The 23,656-nt window shown below is 34.4% G+C and overlaps 1 protein-coding gene across 45 annotated transcripts in view; it reads left to right on the top strand.

Annotated features, from left to right (window-relative positions):
- The window catches only part of PTPRD (protein tyrosine phosphatase receptor type D), a 2,063,955-nt gene that overhangs the window by 1,974,929 nt on the left and 65,370 nt on the right, over window positions 1-23,656 (top strand). For all 45 annotated transcript variants that reach the window (XM_074330405.1, XM_074330404.1, XM_074330420.1 and 42 more), the window contains one exon: window positions 14,582-14,705. In XM_074330405.1, the coding sequence (XP_074186506.1) occupies window positions 14,582-14,705 (124 nt within the window). The remainder of the gene's footprint in view (window positions 1-14,581; window positions 14,706-23,656) is intronic.

Raw genomic sequence — 23,656 nt, forward strand, 5'->3', positions numbered from 1 at the left:
GTTTTGTTTTGTTTTGTTTTGTTTTGTTTTGTTTTGTTTTCTAACATTCAATAAATTTGGGGATTTGGGACTCCAATTAGAGTGCTAGTAGCTATCTGAAATCTGTTCTTCCAAGTCTGTGTTTGCTAATTTCTTGGACAGAAAAACAAATGCTTCAGACTCTTAGGTTTTGGGACCCCTTTTAGAGAAAACTCGTATTTCTCTTCTCATAATCTGATACTTGAATATATGTTAAGTAAGATTCTGGAGCAGCATTTGTTCTTTTTTATGTTTTCGTGGCAGAACTTAACGTTTCTCTAAGGTTTGGGAACAGTTATCAAGCATAGAATTTTGTGTTGTAATATCAACCAAAATTGCCCTAACTAGATGAAGTATTTACCTCCAGAAAGAAATAAGGAGTTCATAGAGTATAATATAGATCTCTTTCTCTTCTTCACTTATAAATCATTGGCTGAGGTAACCTACCTGTGTTTTATATCTCTAGTGGTAAAAAAGGGTCCATTTAATAGAGTATGTTCCTTATGTTTGTTATTTTACAAATATTGCTATTTATAAGACTGTGTAGCCTCTTTGTGTTTTGTTTACTATCTTGTTAAATTATCAATGCATACCCTCAAATTGGAGTAAATAAGACTTAACGCTGTGTAATAAAGAACAGAGTCTACATCTATTTTTTTCCTAATAAACAAGAAGTATTTTAAATGAACTCAAATATAGTGATTTTCCTTTTCCAGCATAAAATCCTACTTACTTTTATTGAATTGTTTGATTGAAAATATTTTCAATTTTGAAAAAGGGAGATAATTTCATAGTAACATTACCTGTAAATAGATACACTTTGATCCCTTAGGAAGGATACATCAGTTCAACTTTCTCCGTACTGAATCTGAGAAGGGATATTTTTATTCCTTTAACATACTCTAGGTCTTGTTGAAATTGTGCAATTTTAGTGAACTATTGCTTAACCAATGGATATTTACAGTTGTCTTGATAATCAACATAGGTTGTTATAAAGTCAGTGAATTTACATCTATGAGCATCGATGGGGAAGATATTCTGAAGAATGCATCATTCTGTTGCCTTCAGGTTCAAAATCTTTGTATACATTTTAAGACTCAGCATTACAAACCTGGAGGTGAAAGTGTAATTACAAAAAAAAGTAGTTCCCAACTTCAGAAGACAACGCAGCAATTGAGACAGCAATCTGATGTTATTAAAATTGTATCAATATTGTTACTTGTGCCTGGACTGAGCTAGCCATTTTATAGACTACAAAGATATATAGTACATTGTATTTTGTTCAGGAATTTACAGTAGAGTTGGGGAATAAAGGAATATCAAAGGAAAAGATGTTATAAAAATGAATTTAAACAACTTTTAAAGAGGAAATGCTACAAAGCTGAACATAAGTAATTGTCAAATAGATGGTCCATGAAGCAATGTATGGTGGTAGGTGCATGGGAAAGTGTGTGATATAGCTTTGTAAACAGGAGCAGATTGGGACAGTGGGATTCGAGCTGAACTGTGAAAGAAAAGTAGGATTTAGAAAAACAAAGGATAAGAAAGTGTTCTCCAGAGAACAGGTATTCCAATGTGAAGAGTCAGAATTGAGAACCTCGGACATGGACAGAGAAAAACCAAGCCAAATGCTGGCATTTAGGATTATTCACTAGGACGGATTAAAACCAATTCAACATATATATCGAGCTGGTGTGCACACTGAGGAACACAACATGGCAATTCCTATAGTAAGAACTTCAATACAGGAAACAAGGCTATAAAATAATGTGACACAAATGTAGAATCAGTGCTATAGGGATTCATAAACTAATAACCCAAGAAATTCCATAGCTGTTTCAAAGAGAACTCCACTGAATCTTTCAAGTTTCAGTGTTCACAATTGTGTTTGGATTTCCGTTACTGTTTGTACTTTTGTCCTCATATACATAATATGACAATTGTGAGCTTTCTGCTGTATTTTGTTTAATTTCCACAGCATACTCAGTATAAATGCACCTCTTTCACTGGCAACCTACATTTGAGGCATGTAGCTGTCTCTCTCACAATAGTTAACAGACTACTTGAGAGGAGGATGGTAATATAGGATGACAACTGCCGTATTTTTGTGTGTGTTCAGATTCAGTATATTATGGTTATGTGGCAGAGCAATGCAGTTCTTTGTTAATGACAGATTTGTTGAAGACAAGCTTTCAGGATTGTACTAGAAATCCTATTAAAGTGCCATCCATTAAACCATTAGAATAGTCATTAAAACTGTGCAGACTTGTTATTCATGAGTTATTGGTCTCTCACCATTCTCAGTCGTTTTTGCCAATACGGCTCTACCCTTTGTTCCATTGTAGCTATTCAGGTCTAAGGAATGCAGGTGTATCAGCTTTCTCTCTTCGCCTTCACATTTTGTGCATGGGGGATGGGGGTCGGCTTTGAGAGGGAGAGGGAGAGAGAAGGAGAAGGGGGTGTGGTTGGGAGGGTAGAGATGAGAGAGATTGAAATCCTGTGTCTTTGTTTCTAATTATATAGGGTAAAGATTATACCCAAGATCTCACTCTTTTTAATTTGATAAGAATCGTGTTCAAATTTGATACTATAGAAAGCTATAGCAAGTCTTTCATCTTCAAAAACATTTGGAAGTGAAAAGTACTGAGATGAATTTATCTTTAAACCACACTGACAGAGACATCTGGTATTTAATCTGTTTCCCTTACTGTCCGTAGTTTTGAAATAAAGAAATTAACTTTATGGTAGTAAATTTGAAGTTATAATGTATATACACATATGTTCATTAGAGTGTAGTTAAGAGCTCAGACTTCAAAGTCAGAAAACTCTGGATTCATATTTCAGCTTCACTACTTTGTGGACTACCAAGGTAACTTAGGAAGGTGTCTTAACTCCTCTAAGCCTCAATTCCTTTATTTATAATATGGAGATAACTGTCTTTACCTAAATTTGTTTTAAGAATTATAAGGAGGTTGAATGCATAGTAATGATGTACTAATCATTATCATCATTATCATGAAAATCATAAGTAATTTAACCTGATTACTTCTTAATACTATTTTTTGTTGAGGTTAGAGAAAGAAAAATCTATTATCTAGCCGTCATCTATCTATTTATATTTATATATATTTACATTTATAATGCGTTTATATATGTATTATACATGTATATAGATGCATGGTGTGTCTGTGTGTGTAGATATTTTAACAATAGTACTGTTTTATAATCTTTTTCTTTTACTTAAAAATGAAAGTGGACATCTTTATGTCAGTAGATACGTAGTAGTTTCAATAGCTTCATTTTTTTTTCATTCTAGAAGTCATTTAACCAGTCTCCTATTATAATATATTAAGGCTGTTTCCTACATTTTTCCAAGTGTTATAAATGATTCTATAATGACTGTCCTAGACATTTGTCCAGGAGAAAGACATGGTGAAAACTTGTAAGGCTTTTAGGCAGAGTTTATGCATGACAGTGTGTCCAAAGTCTGACCCTAGGAGATGCTGGATCAGTGACCAGCTTAGTTTGATGAAGGTGCATAGTGGGGTGAATGTGAATCAGATGCAGAAGGCAACGTGACTCCAAGCCAGGCCTCCAGACCATGAAAGTATCTTGATAAGGTCACTTTACTCCAGAGCCTGATCCTTAGTTTTAAAGGATCAGGATAAACTTGCGAGATAATTGTGTTCTGAGGATCTCTCTTTCACTAGTTGTATGATCTTCAGGGCCATTTCATCAAGCTGTGATGACTGGATGCCACCGTCTTTCTGAGAGGACCAGATAATCATGGTAATTGTTCTCTCTGAGCCTCTATTTCCTATTTGTCTTTGACTTACTTTGTCTTCTCCTTCCTTTAGACATATCATTGCAGGTAGACTTTTTAAAGAAGTGTTAATATGTTCTAATCTTTTAGAACATATTATGCTTGAAGACGTATGATGGTTTAATTGTGTAATAGGCAGTAGACTAAGTCTGTGGTCCCATTTCCAGAGCAACTAAAAAAATAAATGATAGCATAATTATACCTAATTTTTCAATAATAGCTTTTAAATACTATAAAATATGTTAGACACAAAATATTAAAAATCATTTCTGTAGAATGATGAATGTATAAAATCAGTTCTTTAACATTGTTCTTGTCATTCGCAATTGAACGCACATCACCAGCTTATGTACCACCACGTTCCTCCCGTCCTCCACCCTGCTCCAGAAGAAGGAATAAAGTTACGATCTGAAGAGGCTAAATTGCTGGTTTAATAGAGAGCAGGGTAAATGTGTGTTAAGAATCACATGCTCTGTTCTTGTGTTTTTTTCTCTCTTCTGTGCAACTCCATAGAAAAGTGAACAAGGGTGAATCACTGGGTGAGGCCGACCACCTTCTCTCTTTCTGGCTTTAACATCCCACTCTCACATCCTCAGAGTAGATAAATAGAGTCAAGTGCTGTTCTGCAGATATTGCTTTCTTTACTTTTTCCCACCTACCTGGTCACGTGATAGAGTGTGTAAGTGAACTCAGTATTGAGCAGAACCTGCCACCTCCCTGTCTCTCTCTTTCCTCCTATATTTACTCACCGGCCTGTGACGGTTGTGACACCGTATCATGAAGCTTGCAAAGATCTGAAGATACAGAAATGGATATGAGGAAGTTAGAGCCTTGTCTTAGCTTTTTTTATTGTCCAAACTGGGACACTTTGAGAGTGAAAGATGTCCCTATTAATAATTAAACTGGGACAGCAGATGTAAACTGGAATATAAGGCCGCCCTTACTCACACCCAGCCTATAACAGAACTTGATTCTGGGCTTTTTATCTTTCTGTGTGATCAGGGCCCTTCCACTCTTCCCACAACTCCCCACGTGGTGGACTTGAGTCCTCTGAGCACAATTGTTGAACCAGAAAATGAAGGCCAAACCACCACTACATTAAAGTGGTTAATTAATTTGGTGATATGGTTTATATAGAATCATCACCTGGCAAACAGCCACTAAGCAGTATTTCAGAATAGTGAGTGGATGTACAAAAGTTGGACATCATGGTATGAAAGTCTGTCACAGGTGTTCACTGGGATTGAATTTCACATGTGCCAATGTCAAGGATTTATCTTGTCATGAATCAGGTGACAACCAAGTGTGTGCCTAGGAGCCATTGTGTTTATTTAACATGATTTTATATATCTCTGGTCTATTCCAATATATGTTTACTTTATAGTCATATCTTCAGAGGGGAGAATTATTTAACTAGTTCTAACATTCTGAGGTAGAAGTCATCATTGCCACATATCCTGCCTGTAATGTGTTTCAGTCATTCATTCTACAAATACATTTTAAAATCAACTATATCCTAAGCTCTTAATATACAACATCAGATAAATTACAGTCCCTATAGTGATATTCTCGGGCAATTCCAATTTTATCCGAAGGGCTAATATATAAAATCATCAATGTACTAACATTTTTCTAATATATTTTACCAGGAATAATCTTTAACTTTACATTATAAAAGCACTATACAATTTAAACAGAACAATTTAATCTTTGAAATTAATCTTTTAGCTTAGAAAGAAATTAAACTCTGAAATTCTAGATTGTGTTTGTTTGTTCTAGCCTTCCTTTGCTTGTCATATGAAAGAAAGAAGAAAATATACGTGACACTTTAAATTGTAAATACTTTCTAAGATACTTGAGCACTATGGGTATAAGTAGTAATAATCTGCCTGTGTGTCTTCTTTAATTAGAAGCCTGTATTCACTGTGGTGTACTGCTCCCTTTCCTGTAAGGATTGATGATATTAACAGCAAGGGGTTCTTGGTATATATACTGTGCCAAAAAGGCACAAATGGAAACTCATGTGTTTCAACTAGATAGTTGTACCAAATACATTTTCGGATGAGATGAGGTGGGAGAGTTTTTAAAGTGATTATTTAGGATTTTCTGTATTCTATCGCAGACTTGAAGGAGGCGTCATGTTTTCTCATTTCATTTCAGATGTAGGATTTTTATTTTTCTGAATCAGGAAAGAGATATGGAGGGCTTTGACTGAACATTAACAGAAATGTATTCATACATATTTCAATTTGAATGTTCTGATGTTTTTCCTCTCATATTTGAAAATAAATATGGGAGAAGAAACAAAGATTTAACAAAAAATTTTTATTAAATGACAAGGCAATACTTAAAGCCTAAAATATACCTGTCTATAAGCTGCAAAGTAAAACAGTATGCTTTCAAATTAGGTTATAAGTTTCTACATTTGATAAAGAAAAATTAACTTTATCACTTAAAACTCAAATGTAATCAAACTTTCAAAAACAAAGCTGATACTTTAACTTCCCTATTCTCCTTATAGTGTTGTTTAAAGAATGCTATTATAATATTGGCCACACAACAATTATGAAACCAAGCTATTCATTTATTGATTTTTCTTTTGACTCTACTTTTGCACTCAATTTCTGAATAGTCAGGTCTCTAGTATCAAATGAAATGGCAATAGTGAGAAATGTACGTGGTTACTTGTGTTCTTTTTGTTGTTGTTGTTATCTTTGCCAATTTGGAATCTGATGGACATATTACATAGCATATAGGAGAGCAGAAATAGATTTTACCTTTATTTTTATATATTTTGCCTAAATTAACTGGGTAATTGCCTCAATTCTATGTTCAATATCAAAGAAGAGACACTTAGTAGCATCACGGATAAAGCAGATGTTCCTTGGCTGCTAAGTTTGTCTTAAATCAGGAAATTCTTACACAAGCCAATGAGTAGAGGCAGGAGAAAGTAAAAAAATCTACCATTCTTTTAGTGATAATGCTGCCTCAGGTGTTTTATGTATATTATTTCTTGTAATACTTCTGGTTCTGTACAGAAGTGTCAACATTTCCAAAGAGTGATGAGGAATTTATTCATTCATCTTGTTAATTCAGTGCCAAAAACTAGTGCCCTGTTATTCATGGAAAAGAAAGGATGCTATTGTGTATTATTCAGTTAAATGCTGCACACCAATTACATTTAATAGATACCTTTGTTTGTTACCTATACATGATTCTTTTTATAAACATTGCAATTACTTTCTACCAATTTAGTCAACTTTATCTCTTTGGTCAGAGTAGTTTCATAAAATTTTATAACTTTTTTTTTTTTTTTGCCCTAAACTGTGTGGAAAAATTTTAATTCCTTTTGCTTTTCCAAATAACATCAGAAATCCTTGTCTGTGAATTACATTTGTAAAATGATTTTCCACAAAACTCTAGTCTTTAAGAACATCAACTTCTAACCCTGTCAGTAGCATCCAGGAAAATGTTGGGGAATATTAAGAGGACAATAAAAAATCTGGACTTTTAAATTTTTACATCTTAAAGTTTTATCTTCTTTTTCGAGCTCTTATTTGACAGAGTCTCTCAAAAATAATCTTTTCCACAGTCACACATATAAAGCAGTAAAATAGCTATTCTGCATTCTGGAGATCAGGTAGCATTGTCCTACTGAGCTGAAAATAATCCACTGTTTGTTGTTGTTATTGTCTTTTGTGATTTTTAATCCATGGTAAATTGAATTAAGTTAAATGTACTTCTAGGAGTAAATGGTATCCTCAGAGAAATAAGCTAATTCATCTTTAGTGTCAAGATATAATTTAGAAGATAGTGTTTGTCAGAGGGTTTCCAGAAATATTTACTCACTTCATATGACAATGCTTTACTATGAGTATAGTTTCTCCTTTTTACTTGTCTACTTATCAATTCTAATAACATAAGTAAATCAATTGTTACTTCAGGTAATTTTCTGTAAGTATTTATTACATAATAGTTTATAATCAGAAATTCAAATTATAGCATTAGACAACATGTAAAGTTGATGCAATTTTATCATTATCTGAAGAAAAAAAGTTTAACAGTACACAAAAATATCTGAAACAATTTTTGGTGCCTTTGATGAGAGTGATACACTTGTAAATTGTACATCTTTCTATTATTAAAGATAAGAGGACTGTGACATCCATTCATTAGTTACCACTAAGAGTCTTGGAAAGTCACTATTTCAATCCTTCAGATGCAAGTGGTGGCTAGATCAGACATGTTTTTATCAGGAAAGACTTAGGAATTTTTGATGACGGATTGGATAAAGGGAGATAAGAGAAAATAAAGGCACAGACTTGACACTCAGATGACATTGATAGTCAAAAAGAAACAGAGCAAACAGACCCAAGTTACGTGACCTGCCAAAGCTAACCAGGAGCAAAGAGAAAGCCAGCACCCTGGGCTCTGACTGCCAGACTTCACTCATCACCATACTTTCCACCCACCCCATCCTCACATTCCAGTTTTTAAAGCATCATCAAATTCAACTGAAGTCATGCTCTTCTCTTTGAAGAAAGTACTCATTATGCCAATTGCAGGCCTTTGATAATTATGCAAAAATATAGCCCTTCCCAACTATGCAAACGTAGGTCTTTTTCAAATGGATACATATTAATTTACCATTTCCAAACTGGGAGAGAGAATATGAACAAAAGAGAATGAATAAAGGCTTCATTGCAGAAATATACAGTCAATGGCAGATTGTTCATCTAAACCTCAGAAAAGACTTGAGAATATCTGGGGGCAAACCACTTTAACGACAAAATGAGCCTACTGATGGGGAATTATATGGAAAGATAGTATTTCTCTGGAGAGTAGGTCATTGACAGTTCAATTTCCTGTAAAAAGGATGGTTAGTCTGACCCATAGTTTGGCTAGTCAAGTAGATGGTCTATTCTATCTGTATAATTAAATTTCTGTCAGTTGTTTTAAAACACACACAAAAACACAGGATGTATCTTTTTTTGTGTGGTTTCTCTTTGATGAATTTCTAAAGGGAATATTTTGAGGTTTTTATCTTGGTGGGGCAAGGGGAAGTGGAATACAAAGCAACTGGTATTGTGTGATGTTTTGCACATGTGCATTATATTTTTTCTTCTGCATAGAGAAGTTGAAATTTTGCAGAACCATATTCAAGGGACTTTGCTTTAGGATGATGACTTCAGCATGATCAAAAAGGTCACAGTCATATCAGGATGTAATTTTACTCAATGACTATAAGCCGATGTACAAATTTTTGAACATTCTCTTGTTTTGAGTTCATAAAGATTTTTGTTCTCAGCCTTCCTTATGTTGTGTTTTAAGAGAACAATTGAAAGGCATGTGTGAGACAAACAAGGAATCTTGTCCAACTTGGTCAGAGAGGAAGTATAGCAGGGCAGTTAGGCTCTCAGACTTGGGGTACACACTGCCTGGTCTCCTCAAACCTGGCTTCTCCACTTACTAGCTTTTTGACCCCAAGAGAGTATTTAACTTCCCTGCACCTCAGTTTCCTCCTCTACAGAATTGTGATAATAATGGTAACTACTGCTAGGGCTTTCATAAGGTAAAATAAGTTAATACATGTGAAGCACAAAGAAAACACAGCAAATGTTACATAAGTGTTAGTTATTACAACTATTGGATGTAAATATTTATATTTTATTAATGGCTTTTTATCAAGAATACAATGCAAGATTACAAATCCGTCAGTTATATGTAGCTTTTTTTTCCCCACTTACTTATTTGAAGACAAAGTTCTAGTTGATTTAAAAAAAAAAGAATTAGAACTTTCAGACTATCAAGTATAAAGACTACATAAGTACAAAGTAGTTGATATTAGCAAGTGTCTACTTGAAGTTTTCCCTTTCTTCAAGTCACAGGGGGATTTTCTTTCTATTTGGACATTTTTTTTCCTCTGTAAAGGAAAGCTATTGCTATTAAGCTGAAGATACACTGTTAACATTAGGATGATTCAGTCAACAGCTATGGTGAGAGGGGAGGGTGTGTGTGTCAAGTGCCAAGTGGCCAGCTGTACAGATAAGGAAGCAATGTAAAATGGTTTGGCATCTTGGTTAAGTTTTAGATGCTACATAAAGTCCACCCAGTACCTAGTTGATTGGGTGGAAAACCTGATGATTAATAGCATTCTTGTTTATGAATTCTGTGACAATCTAATGTATAAATTTCATATAGTTTTGTAAAAGAAAGTTTTCTAATCAAGTTTTGGTTGAATAAATCTAGCTTTCTCTATTTCCAACTTACAAAATTCCCCTCAGGGGAGACTAAAGAAGAACTGGCCAAGATGCCTGCTCAGGAGGGTAGAATTTTGGATTACGTGCTGGGAAGGAGGGAATAGCCTACTGAAAGTTGTTTGGATAAACAGAGCCAGAAGGATGAGTAGCGATATCAGAGAATCAAGCTCAGAAAAACCAAATACCAATAGCAGGGAGGAGTTGCATCCATTAGGAGCAAGAATGCTTGTTTCAAACTTTTGAATAATTTTGGAGGTGACCTCAGCTTAACTTTATAATTGGAAGATACATCATTATGGTGGGCTGGCCAAAAAATACAATGTTGAAGTGGAAATCAACTGTATAACTCAAGACCTCTGTGGCTCTTTCTCCATGTTGCTTATTTCATTCTTCCTTAAGAGAATCTCAGCGAGAGAAGCCAGAAAATAAAGACGCAGAGCAACTGTGTCATCATCGGCACTAAGAAAAGCCTAGAAAGTGAGTTTTAAGAATTAGGGTACTATTCATCCATGATATTTTTGCCTCATTAACATGGATAATTGAAATTTGATTTTCCTCAACCATTTTTATTATTTTTCTAAATATAAAAGATTTTCTTATGCCTTTCCTACTAGTAGTTATTCTTCTTTACTGGATTTACGGCTCTCAGCATTCTGACAAGCTCCAAAATAATGACCTATGCTGTGTATTGTTAAATGTTCAGTCAGATAGATAGATACAGATGGATGAGTATGTGTTGTGCAAAGACAAGTCAGCATTATTTAATCAATGTTTGTTTGATCCATGTAAAACGAGTATAAATGTGAGCTGCTTCCCATCTGTTTTCTCATCCATGTGAAGCCATCCTCATTTTTAAAACTTGATTTCTTATATAATTGCCCCGGAATGACACAGGATGATCAGTTGGGAAGAAATATCATTTGGACTGGTGAGATAAAGGATAGTTATGTTTAGGTGTATTTCATATGTTGGGCTTCTTCATTTTGCAGTGGTCTTTTGGATAGTTAAATAATATCATGGCTTAGTCATTTCCAGCTATTAATCATTAGCTGGGCTTTGAAGTCATACAAACCTGGGTTTAAGGGCAAATGTATGATTCTAGAGGTGTGAGCAAATTACTTAACCACAAAATAGCACAGTGCCTGCCTCAGAGAAGGACTTCAGGGAGATTTATTGAATTAATCTTTCTTTTACTTCAATTTCCTTGTCTATAAAATAGAGAAAACAACAATCGCTACCTCATAACATTGTGAAAATTAGACAGTTTACTTCATGTGAAGCATAATGACCTGGCAGCTATTATTATAATTAACCTGTTACTTATAGGTCTTCTTCTCTTGCGTCATATTTTAAGCATAAACATATGTGACGTTCAACTCATGTTTCCATTGCCAGATTTTAAACTTGTTAACCTAAACTGAAAAAGCCAAAATGAGAGGCAACAAGCATTTATTAGGGATCAAAGAATCGCAATTCAGGAACATAGATACAGGCAAAAACTCAGACAGTGTCCCAATTTTAGGGTGAAGGCAAGGTGTTTTCATGAAAAAAGGAAAGGAATAATTACATAAAAAGAAGAAAGAATTCCTATAGGTGCTAACAAGCTGAGTTATTCTTGAATATACATGATTGGTTACTGATTCTGTCCTCAGATGGAGAGTCCATCGTCATTAGTCCCTGTAATTGAGATGTCCACTTTCCTGATGACTTTACAAACTGGTTTGTAAAACAATTGTGGTTTGGTCTAGTCCAAAGGTTTGGAAAACAGGACATACAAGGCAGTCCCTCTGGAACGCCTGTTCTGGTTCTATTCTAAAATGGTTCCACTTACGTCAACTTTCACAAACTCTTCGATATAGGTTTCAAATCATGGAGATGGCTGAGAATATGTGTCATGAGTGGAAATGTGTATGAGTGAACAGTGTCTTTGAGTTGATAGATGCAATTCCATTAGTCTAATTAAGTTTATGTCATTTTACACATCTGTGAGTAACAAGGCCATCAGAGGGAGTAAATCTTCCACCAAAGGACTGTGCCTCAGTAAGATTAGGAGTTTCTTAGGCTATTTTAGAGAATGATGTGTAAGAAGCTTATGTACTAAGTAATGTTCATCAGTGCAAAGTGGAATATCAGTGGTAGTTGTAATTTCAGGGTCACATACTTAATTATTAAGCCATATGATGGCAAGTATTAAAGTTTTAGTAAGTTGTACATTACAGTTTCCATAATCTGTTGTCTAGCTTCCATGTTATATGGAGGAATTACTCCATGATTTTTTATGACATTTTTCCAACAAAATTTATTCATCAATTCAATTCATTAAAAAAAGAAATTTGTTGAACCATTTATTGAACCATCTTTGTAGATGCAAAGATAACTAAAAATATATATGTAAGACTGTGGGTATGGACTTCAGAATTTAAGCTGTAGGTCACCCAGAGCTAGTGGAAGGTCTTCAACAGGGACCCAACCTGTAAGGGTTAGTAAAGACTACTTTGGTATGAAAAGGATAAGCGGGGAGGGGCGTGGTAGATGAGGGTAAAGGGGATCAAATATATGGTGATGGAAAGAGAACTGACTCTGGGTATTGAACATAGAATGTGATATATAGATGATGTATTACAGAATTGTACACCTGAAATCCACGTAACTTTGCTAACAACTGTCACCCCAATTAACTTTCATTAAAAAAAAAAAAAAGAATGTATTGGAGTGAGAGTTTAGAAGAGGAATTCCAATTAGACACCAGATGCTAAGCGACTGATTTAGGTAGTGGCAGTGGGACAGTAGATTCATCACTGACTTGAGAAATTTTTAAGGCTGGTCTTGGTCACTGAATGGAACTGTTTTTGTGACAGTTCAAGGTTGACTTGAAAGCTTCCACCAGGCATTTGAATGTTTCAGCTCCCTTTAGCTCATGGGATACTTCGAGAGGAGTACATTCTGCAGAGGAGATGATGAGCTTCCTAAGAAGAACTGACTAGAAAGACCCCTAATTATACTCTTCTTTAGACTTGAAGGCATGGATAATTATTTTGCTGAATGCTCTTTAATGATTGACTAGTTATATATAGATTAGCCTAGGCTAAGAAAGGAAAAGGGGTTTGTAATCCTTAATAAATTAAAGGCTGCAATCTATACTGCTGAGAGTTTCAGTGCTGTTGAAGGCTATTCATGACTGTGAAAAGGCTTGACTTTTTATACTGGTTAGTTTTATTATTATGCTGAACTCTATCCCTTTAACACAAAATGTATGCATCTTTAATATTGTAATAGCCATTGGATGTGTTTTACTTTCAAGTTCTACAAATACACATAAAAGAATGGAAAACACCCAGCATCCAAAATTATTGCTAAAAATTATGTTAACATAGTCCTTTTTTTAAAAAAATCACCTGTATGTACACCTAATTTATCATTTATTATTTCTAAAAGTTTGATTTTGATCATTTAAAATAATTTTATGTAATTACTGAACTTGTATTTCCATATACCATGAAATTATCAGTGTTTAAAAAAATCAGTATCCTATGATAAAATAAAAAATACTTTGATTTCTATAACATTGCAGGAAATTAAAAAGCCCCCGAGAGTTTTATATTCAAAGGCTGGGTTCAGTTTCAAAACAATGGTTTTACTTTAATTATAAAAAAAAAATTATATATTATTTTATATCTGTAAAATATTTGCTTTAGATTATTGAATAACTTTGAACTAAAGCGTCAAAGAAAGGCATTAAAAATCAGAGAAAATAAGTTTAAAATAATAAAATGACGCAACCTTTGTAAACATGATAACATATAATATAAACGGAAAACATAATAACTAGAAAAGCAATTGGATCTTATTTGCATTGGGTTATAAATTAATATTCTGACTAAGATGATTATTACATTTAACTGATCTCCCTTCTTTACTGTTATTCTTTACTGTTTGAATTATATAAATTACCTTGTGATACTGGTCATAGTGTGTTATGGAGAAACAGACAAAATTTTAAGTTGCCATCAATAGATGAAGAAAGAGTAGTAAAACCTGCGTCCAATGAAGCCAGAGAAAAACCAGTCGATTTAAGGAGTGACATTAGGTCCAGACAGGAAAGAATAGGGGAGAGTAATCAAGATAAAATAATGTTCGTAGAACTGGAAGGAATATTGAACCAAGGTAGCTTGTAAACTATAGCAGCAGAGACAGAAATGAAAAGTAAAAATAAATAAACCTGCCTTTCTAATATTAACAGAACATCTATATAGATTTTGTTTTCATTTGAATCCATGTTGGTGACTATCACTGTTTTTTACTATGATGAATCATTTCATGTTATTCTGGTTTTATTCAGCTTCACAGCTAGGATCACCTTGACGAAGTGTGGCTTCAGAATTCTTTTTTTTTTTTTAATCATGTTTGTTACTTGTGATAAATGCCTATAATCTGATGTTATTCAGTATTGATGTATGTGTGTGCTGTTTTTCTTTTAAAGTCAATTGACCCTGGCCAGCAGTTCACATGGGAACATTCAAACTTGGAAGTAAACAAACCAAAGAATAGATATGCAAATGTAATTGCATATGACCATTCCCGGGTTCTCCTGTCAGCAATAGAAGGTAAGGAAATACCAGTGTTATTTATACCTTTATTTTCACGGGTTTAAGTATGTGCATGAAAACATGGTTTTATCTAGGTGTTCAGCCATCAATGTATGTAGTTACTTAAGTTTTAGGCATTGCTTGTTCTCACTTTTCCTTTCTCATACAAATATACCATACATGGCACACAATATCCCCACCATCATATAACAGTAAAGCGTCCCTCATCACCTTCTTGCAACTGTCTTAGATGAAAGGCTTGATAGTATAGTTGATGGTTTATATAAGTGAACCAAGTTGTGGTTGCCCATTTACTGATAGATGCTGATGATTATAAACAAAAAGGTGATTGTTAGAAGATGCCCCTGAACTGTTATTTAAAAATGGGTGAGGGGCTTGTTTGTTAGTGACTAAATCTGGATAGCCACTATGGGCAACCTAAAGGTTAGGAGTTGGTGATGTAGTGATTAATACAAATTAAGCACATTGGAAATGTCTGTTACATATAATGTGTGGACTGTTTGGTAATCACTCTCACAGTTGTAGTAAGGAGTACATTCCAGAGGGAATGAATGCTTTGAAAAGATGAGGATTACTTCTCAAAAATACCTAGTTTCTCTTAAGGATTCAGGAAGACAGTATTTTCCATTCGTCCCTTTCCAATACTGAATCTCTCTCACATGGTGCATTATAAACAATCAGGTGTTCATGTTCAACACTCAACCTTTTGTTAGTCTTTTTGGCCATGGTAGCACCTTGGATTTCTGTCCTTAGAAAATAGTTTACAATGTCACTTAAAATCTGCCCCTCTGTCATTGCACCTAACTTGGTCCTCCAACTGTCACGTATCAACTACATCCTTACTGGCACCCAGAAGAGCGGTGTAGCCTTTTCATACTCAAAAGTTTACTGCTTACCGTCTTCCAGATGTTCTATAAAATATTAAATAATATGAGCTTCAGACCCAGTCTTTTTGAAAACCTTGCAATTCAAACATTTTCAACTATAGTTGTTGCAGTATCTTTCCCTTTTTTCTGCTTCTGAAATCTTTGATGACCACCATTTTATCTCATAACTCTGGTCATGTCCTACCTGCTTTCTTAGTGCCCAAAGTTAATTTGAAAGGGAGACTTTGTTTAAAAGTTTTCCCAGTAAGCACCAAAGGCAACCATTACATTTATTTTCCATTTCTGGGGAACAAGAACTATCTTTCAACATTTGAGGAAGCCCTTACCTGTAGCCCCTTTCGTCAAAATGGTGTTATGTGGCATAGATATATTTTGTACAATTTTCACAATCAATTTCACTTTTGATGTTGGAAAATGTTATAATCCCTTTTTGAGGCGATTAAAGAGACTATGGGTTCAAGAGTTAAACTTTCCATGTTGAAAAAAATTGATCGAGTTTATTGTAGTTTCACCAATGCTAGTTCAAGTAGGATAGTGTCAAATAGGTAATTGTTTCTTTCCAGTCCTGTTTAGAAATTGTAATTGGCATATGCAGGTGATTAGCAAATAGGGTTTACATTTTATCTCTATCGTGCCCATTTTAAAATGCAAAAATAAAATAGTAGCAATTTCTTGTCTCAAGTCTCTTAACTGATCTCAGTAGTAAATGAGAAACTGAACCAAATCACAGAGAAATCTTACTTTTCTTTCATTATTGAAGCGAGATAAATTATAGAAGTACAGTAAATGAATGTAAATTGAGAACGCATTTGGCATGATCTTGGCCACAGAACTTGTCAGTCTACCTTTGTTGGGTTGTAGCTTTTTGTTCACCCAGAATTAGGTCATTCAATACTACCCCCTCTCTGTACTTTTGCCAACTTTGTCATTGTTTTCTTTAACCTGTTATTTTCTACCACCTTAACAGTAAACTACGTCCAAAAACAAGGAATATTCCTCCTTGTACCTTTATTCTGATAGTTGGAAATTACGTTTATTTCATTCCTATGCTATTTTTATAGTATGAAATCCAAAACACTCCAATCAGACTAAAGCCTGCCTTTTTATAGCTCTGTGCCCACAAATATACCCTAAATGTAGAGCTGACCTAGAAACCAAAACTTTAAATTTTAAGTGTATGCAAAAGGTGTATGCATTTAATTGAAGTTTATGGGCTGTACAGAGAGCTTTAATCTAGAGTACAACCATGAACAGCATTTTATATTAGACTAAGCCCTAACTAGCAGATATTTAAGGGGGCAAACAATCATCCTATGTCTTAAGCACAAAGAGAAAATGCTAGTAACTGGAACCACAAAACCACTAACTGAGGCTTCTCCAATAAAGGGTGCTTGGATAACACAGAGCCAGAATTTTCAAGTGTAGTAACATATTAAGTGACTTCATGCACAATTTATAAAACTTAATGTGCTTGTTTTGAGTTCCTGTGGCAATAACTTAAAAGACTTTGGTTGAGGGTTTTAGTTTGCATGTTCTTCTTGTTCTGTCTGTACTGCTGTCCACTCTCATCATATTACTGTGCAGCGTTATCTGATAGACATTAAGGAAAACACTGGAAGTTGCCAAAATGATTTATATTGTCTGTATCTTTATTTAATAGAGCAAACATTTTACACCACTTTCACTGAGAGATGGTAGAGAAAAAAAAATTTAAAGGAATACAGAATTCTATATGGACATCAATGTGCTTACTGAATTCCTTGAAAATAGTGACACTTCATGACATGTTTCCAAATTATAGTCATGTTATTTATTCTGGGGAAAATGCAGAATAAATACAGAGAGTCCGAATTACAAAATGCTTAAAATTGTTGAATTATAGGGTAAGCAGTTTGGAAACACAATTGAATTATTGACCAATCCAGTTACCATTGGAGTCCCCTCCAGGTTTAAACAGTTTTTAGAGAAAATAGTAATTCTTGAAGAAGAGAGGTGATAGGATTTATTTTAATGATTTAAGATAAGTATTGTCAAATTATGACTAAATGGAAACTAATGTGTATATATGCATAAAGATAATATATAATATGCCTAATCTTATAGAATTCAAAGGTTGTCCAGAAGTATACTTTTATTAAAGTGGTGTGAGAGAAATAGACAAACCAAAAGATGAAGGAAATCTGTGCTTGAGTCACAGCTCTGTGACTAACTAGTTCTATAACCTTAACTTCTCTGAGTATCAATTTCCTTAGCTGTAACCACTTTCAATTCTGACTTTCCAAAGTTAGCTGTATGTGATTTTCATATCGATTATTTTATTTACTATACATAAAACAGTCTGATGAAACAACAGTTATTCTAATAAATATAGAGATGAGAAAACTGAAGCTCAAAGAGAGAATTAGCCCTGAGTCACACTGTATAATACTCTTAAATTAGAATTGAACTCTTTTGATTTCTTTACCCAGGCTTCCACAGCCCATATTACTCACATAGCTTTCCTACTAATACAGGTTGTGACTGTGACTAAGTAACTTACCATGGATCCAAATGCCTAGCCTTATTTTTTTGCCTAAAAATCCATTTTATCATTCGGCATGAACCTGCGGATAACACAAACATTGCATGTTAGTATTTCATTTCCTATTTTATGCCTTAACTAATATGAGGCAGTGACACCACGTGGGGAATCATCAGAGACCCAAATGCATCAGATGGCTAAAATTGCAGGTTAAGTACGTCTATCTCTACCTGATTCCACAGGTGATCTGCATACCTCAAATATATTCTTAAGAAGCTTCAGCTTCTTAGAAACTCAGTAATATCAATTAGTGGCACATTGCTTATTATAATGCTTTGTAACTAGCAAACTTTCAATGAAATTACTATAGTCCTGGATAAAACAAGCTTTGTTTTGTTTTGTTTTCCCTAAAATAGTCTTCACAGTGGCCACTACTATGTTTCCATTTGTAGGATTCTAATTAACATTTCATTTTAAAAACCATATCGACATGGAATTTTAAAAAAAAAGAAATTTGGGCTGGTCTAAATACAAAGCAAAATTTAAAACACTACTTTTTAATTCAACAACAAAGGCAAGAAGTCATAATAGATATGATTATCTGGGTACCTACTATGCAGAAGGTATCAGTCATAGATATTTATATACAGTATATATAAACACATGTATAGATTTCATCTACAGTGTTCAGAACAGTCTCGAAAACTAGTTGTTATCAATTTTGCAGATGAAGGAACTTTTCCATTTTAAAAAGTCAAGTAATCATTTATCATTAATAGCTAGTAAGTATCAGAGACAAAATTCTAATATAGGAGTCAGTCAGTATCAAGCTGATGTTCTCTTCAATAGGCCGCTCAGACCTATGGCCATTTCTGAAGTCATAATGGTTATGCCTGTACATGCCACACCTAATTCAAAAATGGTGCCTATTTGGGTGGGGAGACTGTCTAACAATTTTACAGTATACATTTTGAAACACTTAAGATAGAAATCTTAGAGCTAGAGGTCTTCAGTTGTGTTCTTAGACGCCTGTCAAAGTGGATTTTTCCAAAGAATGAATGACATATAAATAACTTCCAGGTGGGTTTTTTAATACTACTTTTTAAGGTAAATTTGGAAGATGATTGAATAAGAAGACAGAGGGTGAAAACTGAACCCCAGTTTAAGCAGCTATGGAACCTTCAACATGTCACTTAGTACAAATTAACATAGATCCTTTGGGGAAGCTGGGCCCTTTTGAAACTCTGATGAACATTTTAAACCCTATTTGAAAACAAACGGCACCTACATAAGCTGTGCACGAATTTCCCAGAGGTCATGGACACACAAACACTTTGGAGGCCCATTCTCCCTGACTTCGTGTCTTTTGTTCTGTTTCCTCATAAAATGAGGATGTGTAAGACACTTCCTGCCATTCTTAAAATTCTGAAATTTGATTCTAAATCCAGAGATCAATAGGTAATATGCATAGTCAGATAAATATTAAACTTTGGACTTTAAGAGATTAGCTCTTTCAAGGGAAAACAGACAAACAAATACTTAAGCCAGAGGATTTACCCCAAATACAATTATTGGCTGGTGTTTGTCTCTGCTACCAAGCCAAATTTAAGTGGTTTTGTCTATGAGAGAGTTAGAAATAACAAGAATAAACTATATCATGCTATATACATTCTTTTAACATTACTGCCTGTTAATCTGATAAAAGAAGCTTAGTAAAATGTGGGTTAATTTTATTTTTTTCTAATTTGGGGGTATATATTTAAAGTTTCAAAACCTAATGTATTTATTTACTTCATCTCTTTAATGGATACATTCTTACAAGTGCACATGTGCTTCTCAAGAACTTCTTTCCTAATAAAACATCCTACGCTCTTGCTTCTGAAGAGCTTGTTTGGAGAAATTACTTTTCCCCAGTTTCTTCATCTGTGCAATAAGATTAATAATAGTACCTATCTCTTAGAATCATTAGGATTTAATGCATTAATGCATGTAAAGCCTTCAGAGGAGTGCATGGCACAAAGAAAATGCCTAGTAAATATTGGGAACTATTAAAATTATCATTGTTGGTATTATGAATTTTATTACTACTATCAATAGATCTTTTTATTCTCAGCTGGTATTTCTTTTATATATGCTGTAAGGAAAAATTAACAATATCCAAATGAGAAAGGTGCATAGATTTGAAGAACTTTGTGAAGCAAAAGAAAATATTGGTGCTTGATAAATGAATACCAGATCCATAATAGCATTACAGATTTCAAGAGGGGGAAGAATGTATTCCTTTAAATTGAAATCCAACATATATCATCTGCTGCTTGATTTGCATAATAGGAGCAACTTTTAAAAAACCTGTAAATAATATAGGTGATGTTACAACAACTTGATTATTTGTGAGATGGGCAATGTAGCACCTTAAAAATGAGTCAGTGGCTCACAGGAATAACTGCCCCCAAGATAAACCTAATTTTGAAAAGTAAAGAGAAGAACCTCTGGATAGTCCACTGTACTGTTGCTTCACCATTTGCCACCACATCAGTCTCTATGTTTAAATCGTGTCTTAGTATCTCTTTTGCTGTCTCTACCCGTTCATTTAAAACAGCTGTCAACACCCAGTAACATATTCTCCCATTTCATATCTTACCCATGCTATGAATCTTTTTTTTTTTTTTTTTTTACTGGCTATATCTAGTAACCTGATATATTTTTCAATAAGTAAAAACAAAACAAACAAATCCAGCAAAATCGTTAATTATTTAATAGTGCATGCAAATGTTCCATATGAAACTCTAACATCAAAGAATGAAAATTATTTTCCCTAGTTAAGAATTCCTTTAATAGTTTCCATATGCTGTGTCCTGAGTCAACCCACTAAATATGATACTTTGCCTCCCTCCAGGTTCTCTTTCTCTCCTTTCTTTCCAACTGTCTATTGATCCATCTATCTTTTCTCTCTTGTTAGCCAAGTCACTGGTAAAGAGTTTGTGGACACCCGCTGTTTATTTCGCTCTTGAAATTCTATTGAACAAACTGAAGGAAATGTCTTAGAATGTATGCCCCATCTTTAAAAAAAGAAAGAAAGAAAGAAAGAAAGAAAGAAAGAAAGAAAGAAAGAAAGAAAGAAAGAAAGAAAGAAAAAACACTTTTTTGTTCTAATTCTCATCTAATTACTTACTGGTTGAGTTCATTTTTTTCATGTTGTTCAGAACATCAATCATTTAGCACAGTTTCTTCAACATTTTTAGACTTTTAATTTTCACATGAATTGTTTACAAGCATGACAGAGTGTAATCCTTTTATTTCAGGGTGATTTTTTTTAAAAGATATGAAAGCATCTCTCTTTTTGAGGAAAAATGCACAAATTTTTCTAGTTTAATTTGTCTTAAACAGGAGGCTAGATGGGACTTCGCCTGTCCCTGCAGCCTGTGTAAAGCATAATTTGAGCTGTTTAAATAGCATCTTTCTCCTGCATGCAGCCCAGCTAGTGGTGTGGGGATCTGTATACAGCTTCTCCCTCAGCCTGTAACTGAGGTGTTTCTTACCTGGAAAAAAGAAAAAACATTTTTAAGAGATGGCTGGTTGTGTTGTTATTTTTCTTGACTCTTGTTCTCAGGAAGCTAATCGAAGCGTAAATCAGAAAGCTCTGTGAGTTTATTTTTATCTCCATTGTCTTTAGTTCAGTTACTGGGATTTTTGTTTTTATTTTGTTGTACATCTATGCAAATTTCTATTGTACATCTTGAGCAATGAATCTATACTCCATTACTCTGAGGCTGTAGAGAAACTTGGGTGATCTGTGGGATTCTATTGTTAAAGGAAAATCACAGGTTGTATGTGACTGAGAAGAATATAAGCACAGGTTGTACATTACTGGGAAGTTATAAAATAATTATTTTTGTCCTTTCTATTGATTTTTTAAAAAGATATAGAAACTAGAAAGGGACGTTTCAGATTTGGAATAACTTTTCATCAGCAGGGTATTTAGGAAGGACTCTGTCTACTTCATTTGTTTATGCAATAAATAAATCATAATAATAACTAATATTCACTGGTATTTTAGAAGTATCAAATGTATTCACTCATTTGATTTTCATATGAACATTGTGTTGGGTATGAACATTGTGATAATGCTGCTGATGTTAGGATATATATGAGGAGGAGACTGAGACTCTGAGAGTTTCCTACAGACAGAGCTCCTATCAATACTCCTTGTTTGATTCTGACTCCCTAATTGCTGAACAAAGCCCTGTAATAATTGCATATTTATTAATATACACTAAGTAGACCAAAACTCTGATATGGCTGAAAAGGTATGCTGCGCTGTGCCAAGCTCTGTTTTATTAGCCGGCAAAGTGCTCCCTAACTAGAAAAGAGGTGCTGATAATTCCCCAAACCTAGTAGCCAATCTTGGAATGCATTCAAAGACAATTTAGTTATCTCCATTCTGTGGGGCCACTCTCATAACCCTGCCTCCTCAGCGTGCAGAATAGAAAACCATGCCGAGGACAGAACATTGAGTGGGTGGAAGCAGAGTTAACAAACTCTTGGAAAGTTATCCATTCCTGCATTAATACTCATGGTGGTGATGGGCTGCAGAGCCCACAAGAGCAGGGCACACTTCTAAACACATTGCCCTACATACTGTAGAAACATGGAGGGTAATTTACTAAACTGCAGGAACATTCAGGGAGGCCGTGGCAGACGATACACTGTGTCCTTGCAAGAAGCAATTTTTTCCTCTGGTACGTGGCAAAGAGAACCCTTTATTTTGCTAGTTCGGATACACCGTGGGTGTCTGCCATGGTGCAAGTGAAGGGGAAAGCAACCCTCTGTTTTGGGGAATAAAATAAATTTACTCGAAATAATTTTTATTGGATTTCATTTTTCTATTTTCTGTCCTCTAGTTTTGCCGCTGTCAGCAAACAAAGTAAACATTTTTTTCTGCATTGTTGGTTGTAAAAATTGCAATCTAGGTCTTAACCAACAATTTGTTGTTGTTATTTAGGGCTTTTTTTTGTGTGTTTTGTTTTGTTTTGTCCATGTATTGAAGTAGAGGAGGGAAAATGATTTACTAAATAAAAGGTAGCTTTTGTGCTCTGGTGGAACTTGAGTACTTCTGTCTTACAACAGAGAATAAACTGGCTTACCAAAAACAATTTCTTTTTTATACAAACTTTACTAAGGATTTGAAGAAGTGAAGAGAAATATAAGTACCTGGGTTTTGATGCCACCCTGGGTTGGAGCAGGCAGCCACTCAGCTGAAGGTCCATCTCCAACTCTGCACAGCAGGTCCTCAAATAGCGTCATTTTGTCATAACATTGATCGTATGCCACAGGAATCTTAACTCTTGTTTATATCAATTAGCCTGTGGTAAAATTAGTTTTGTTGTATGTTGGTTCACTTAAAGTCATGGAACCTACAGAGTATGAGCAGTATGGTGGCATTTTGTCCCCTAGAGCCATGGGTGGGATTCTGCATTTCCCCTAATGCTGCCTCTTACTCATCCTCACTTCCATAATCCAAGAAGAGCTTCTTTCTCTGA

The sequence above is a fragment of the Rhinolophus sinicus genome, linkage group LG04 (assembly GCF_036562045.2).
Source record: "Rhinolophus sinicus isolate RSC01 linkage group LG04, ASM3656204v1, whole genome shotgun sequence".
Lineage (NCBI taxonomy): Eukaryota > Metazoa > Chordata > Mammalia > Chiroptera > Rhinolophidae > Rhinolophus > Rhinolophus sinicus.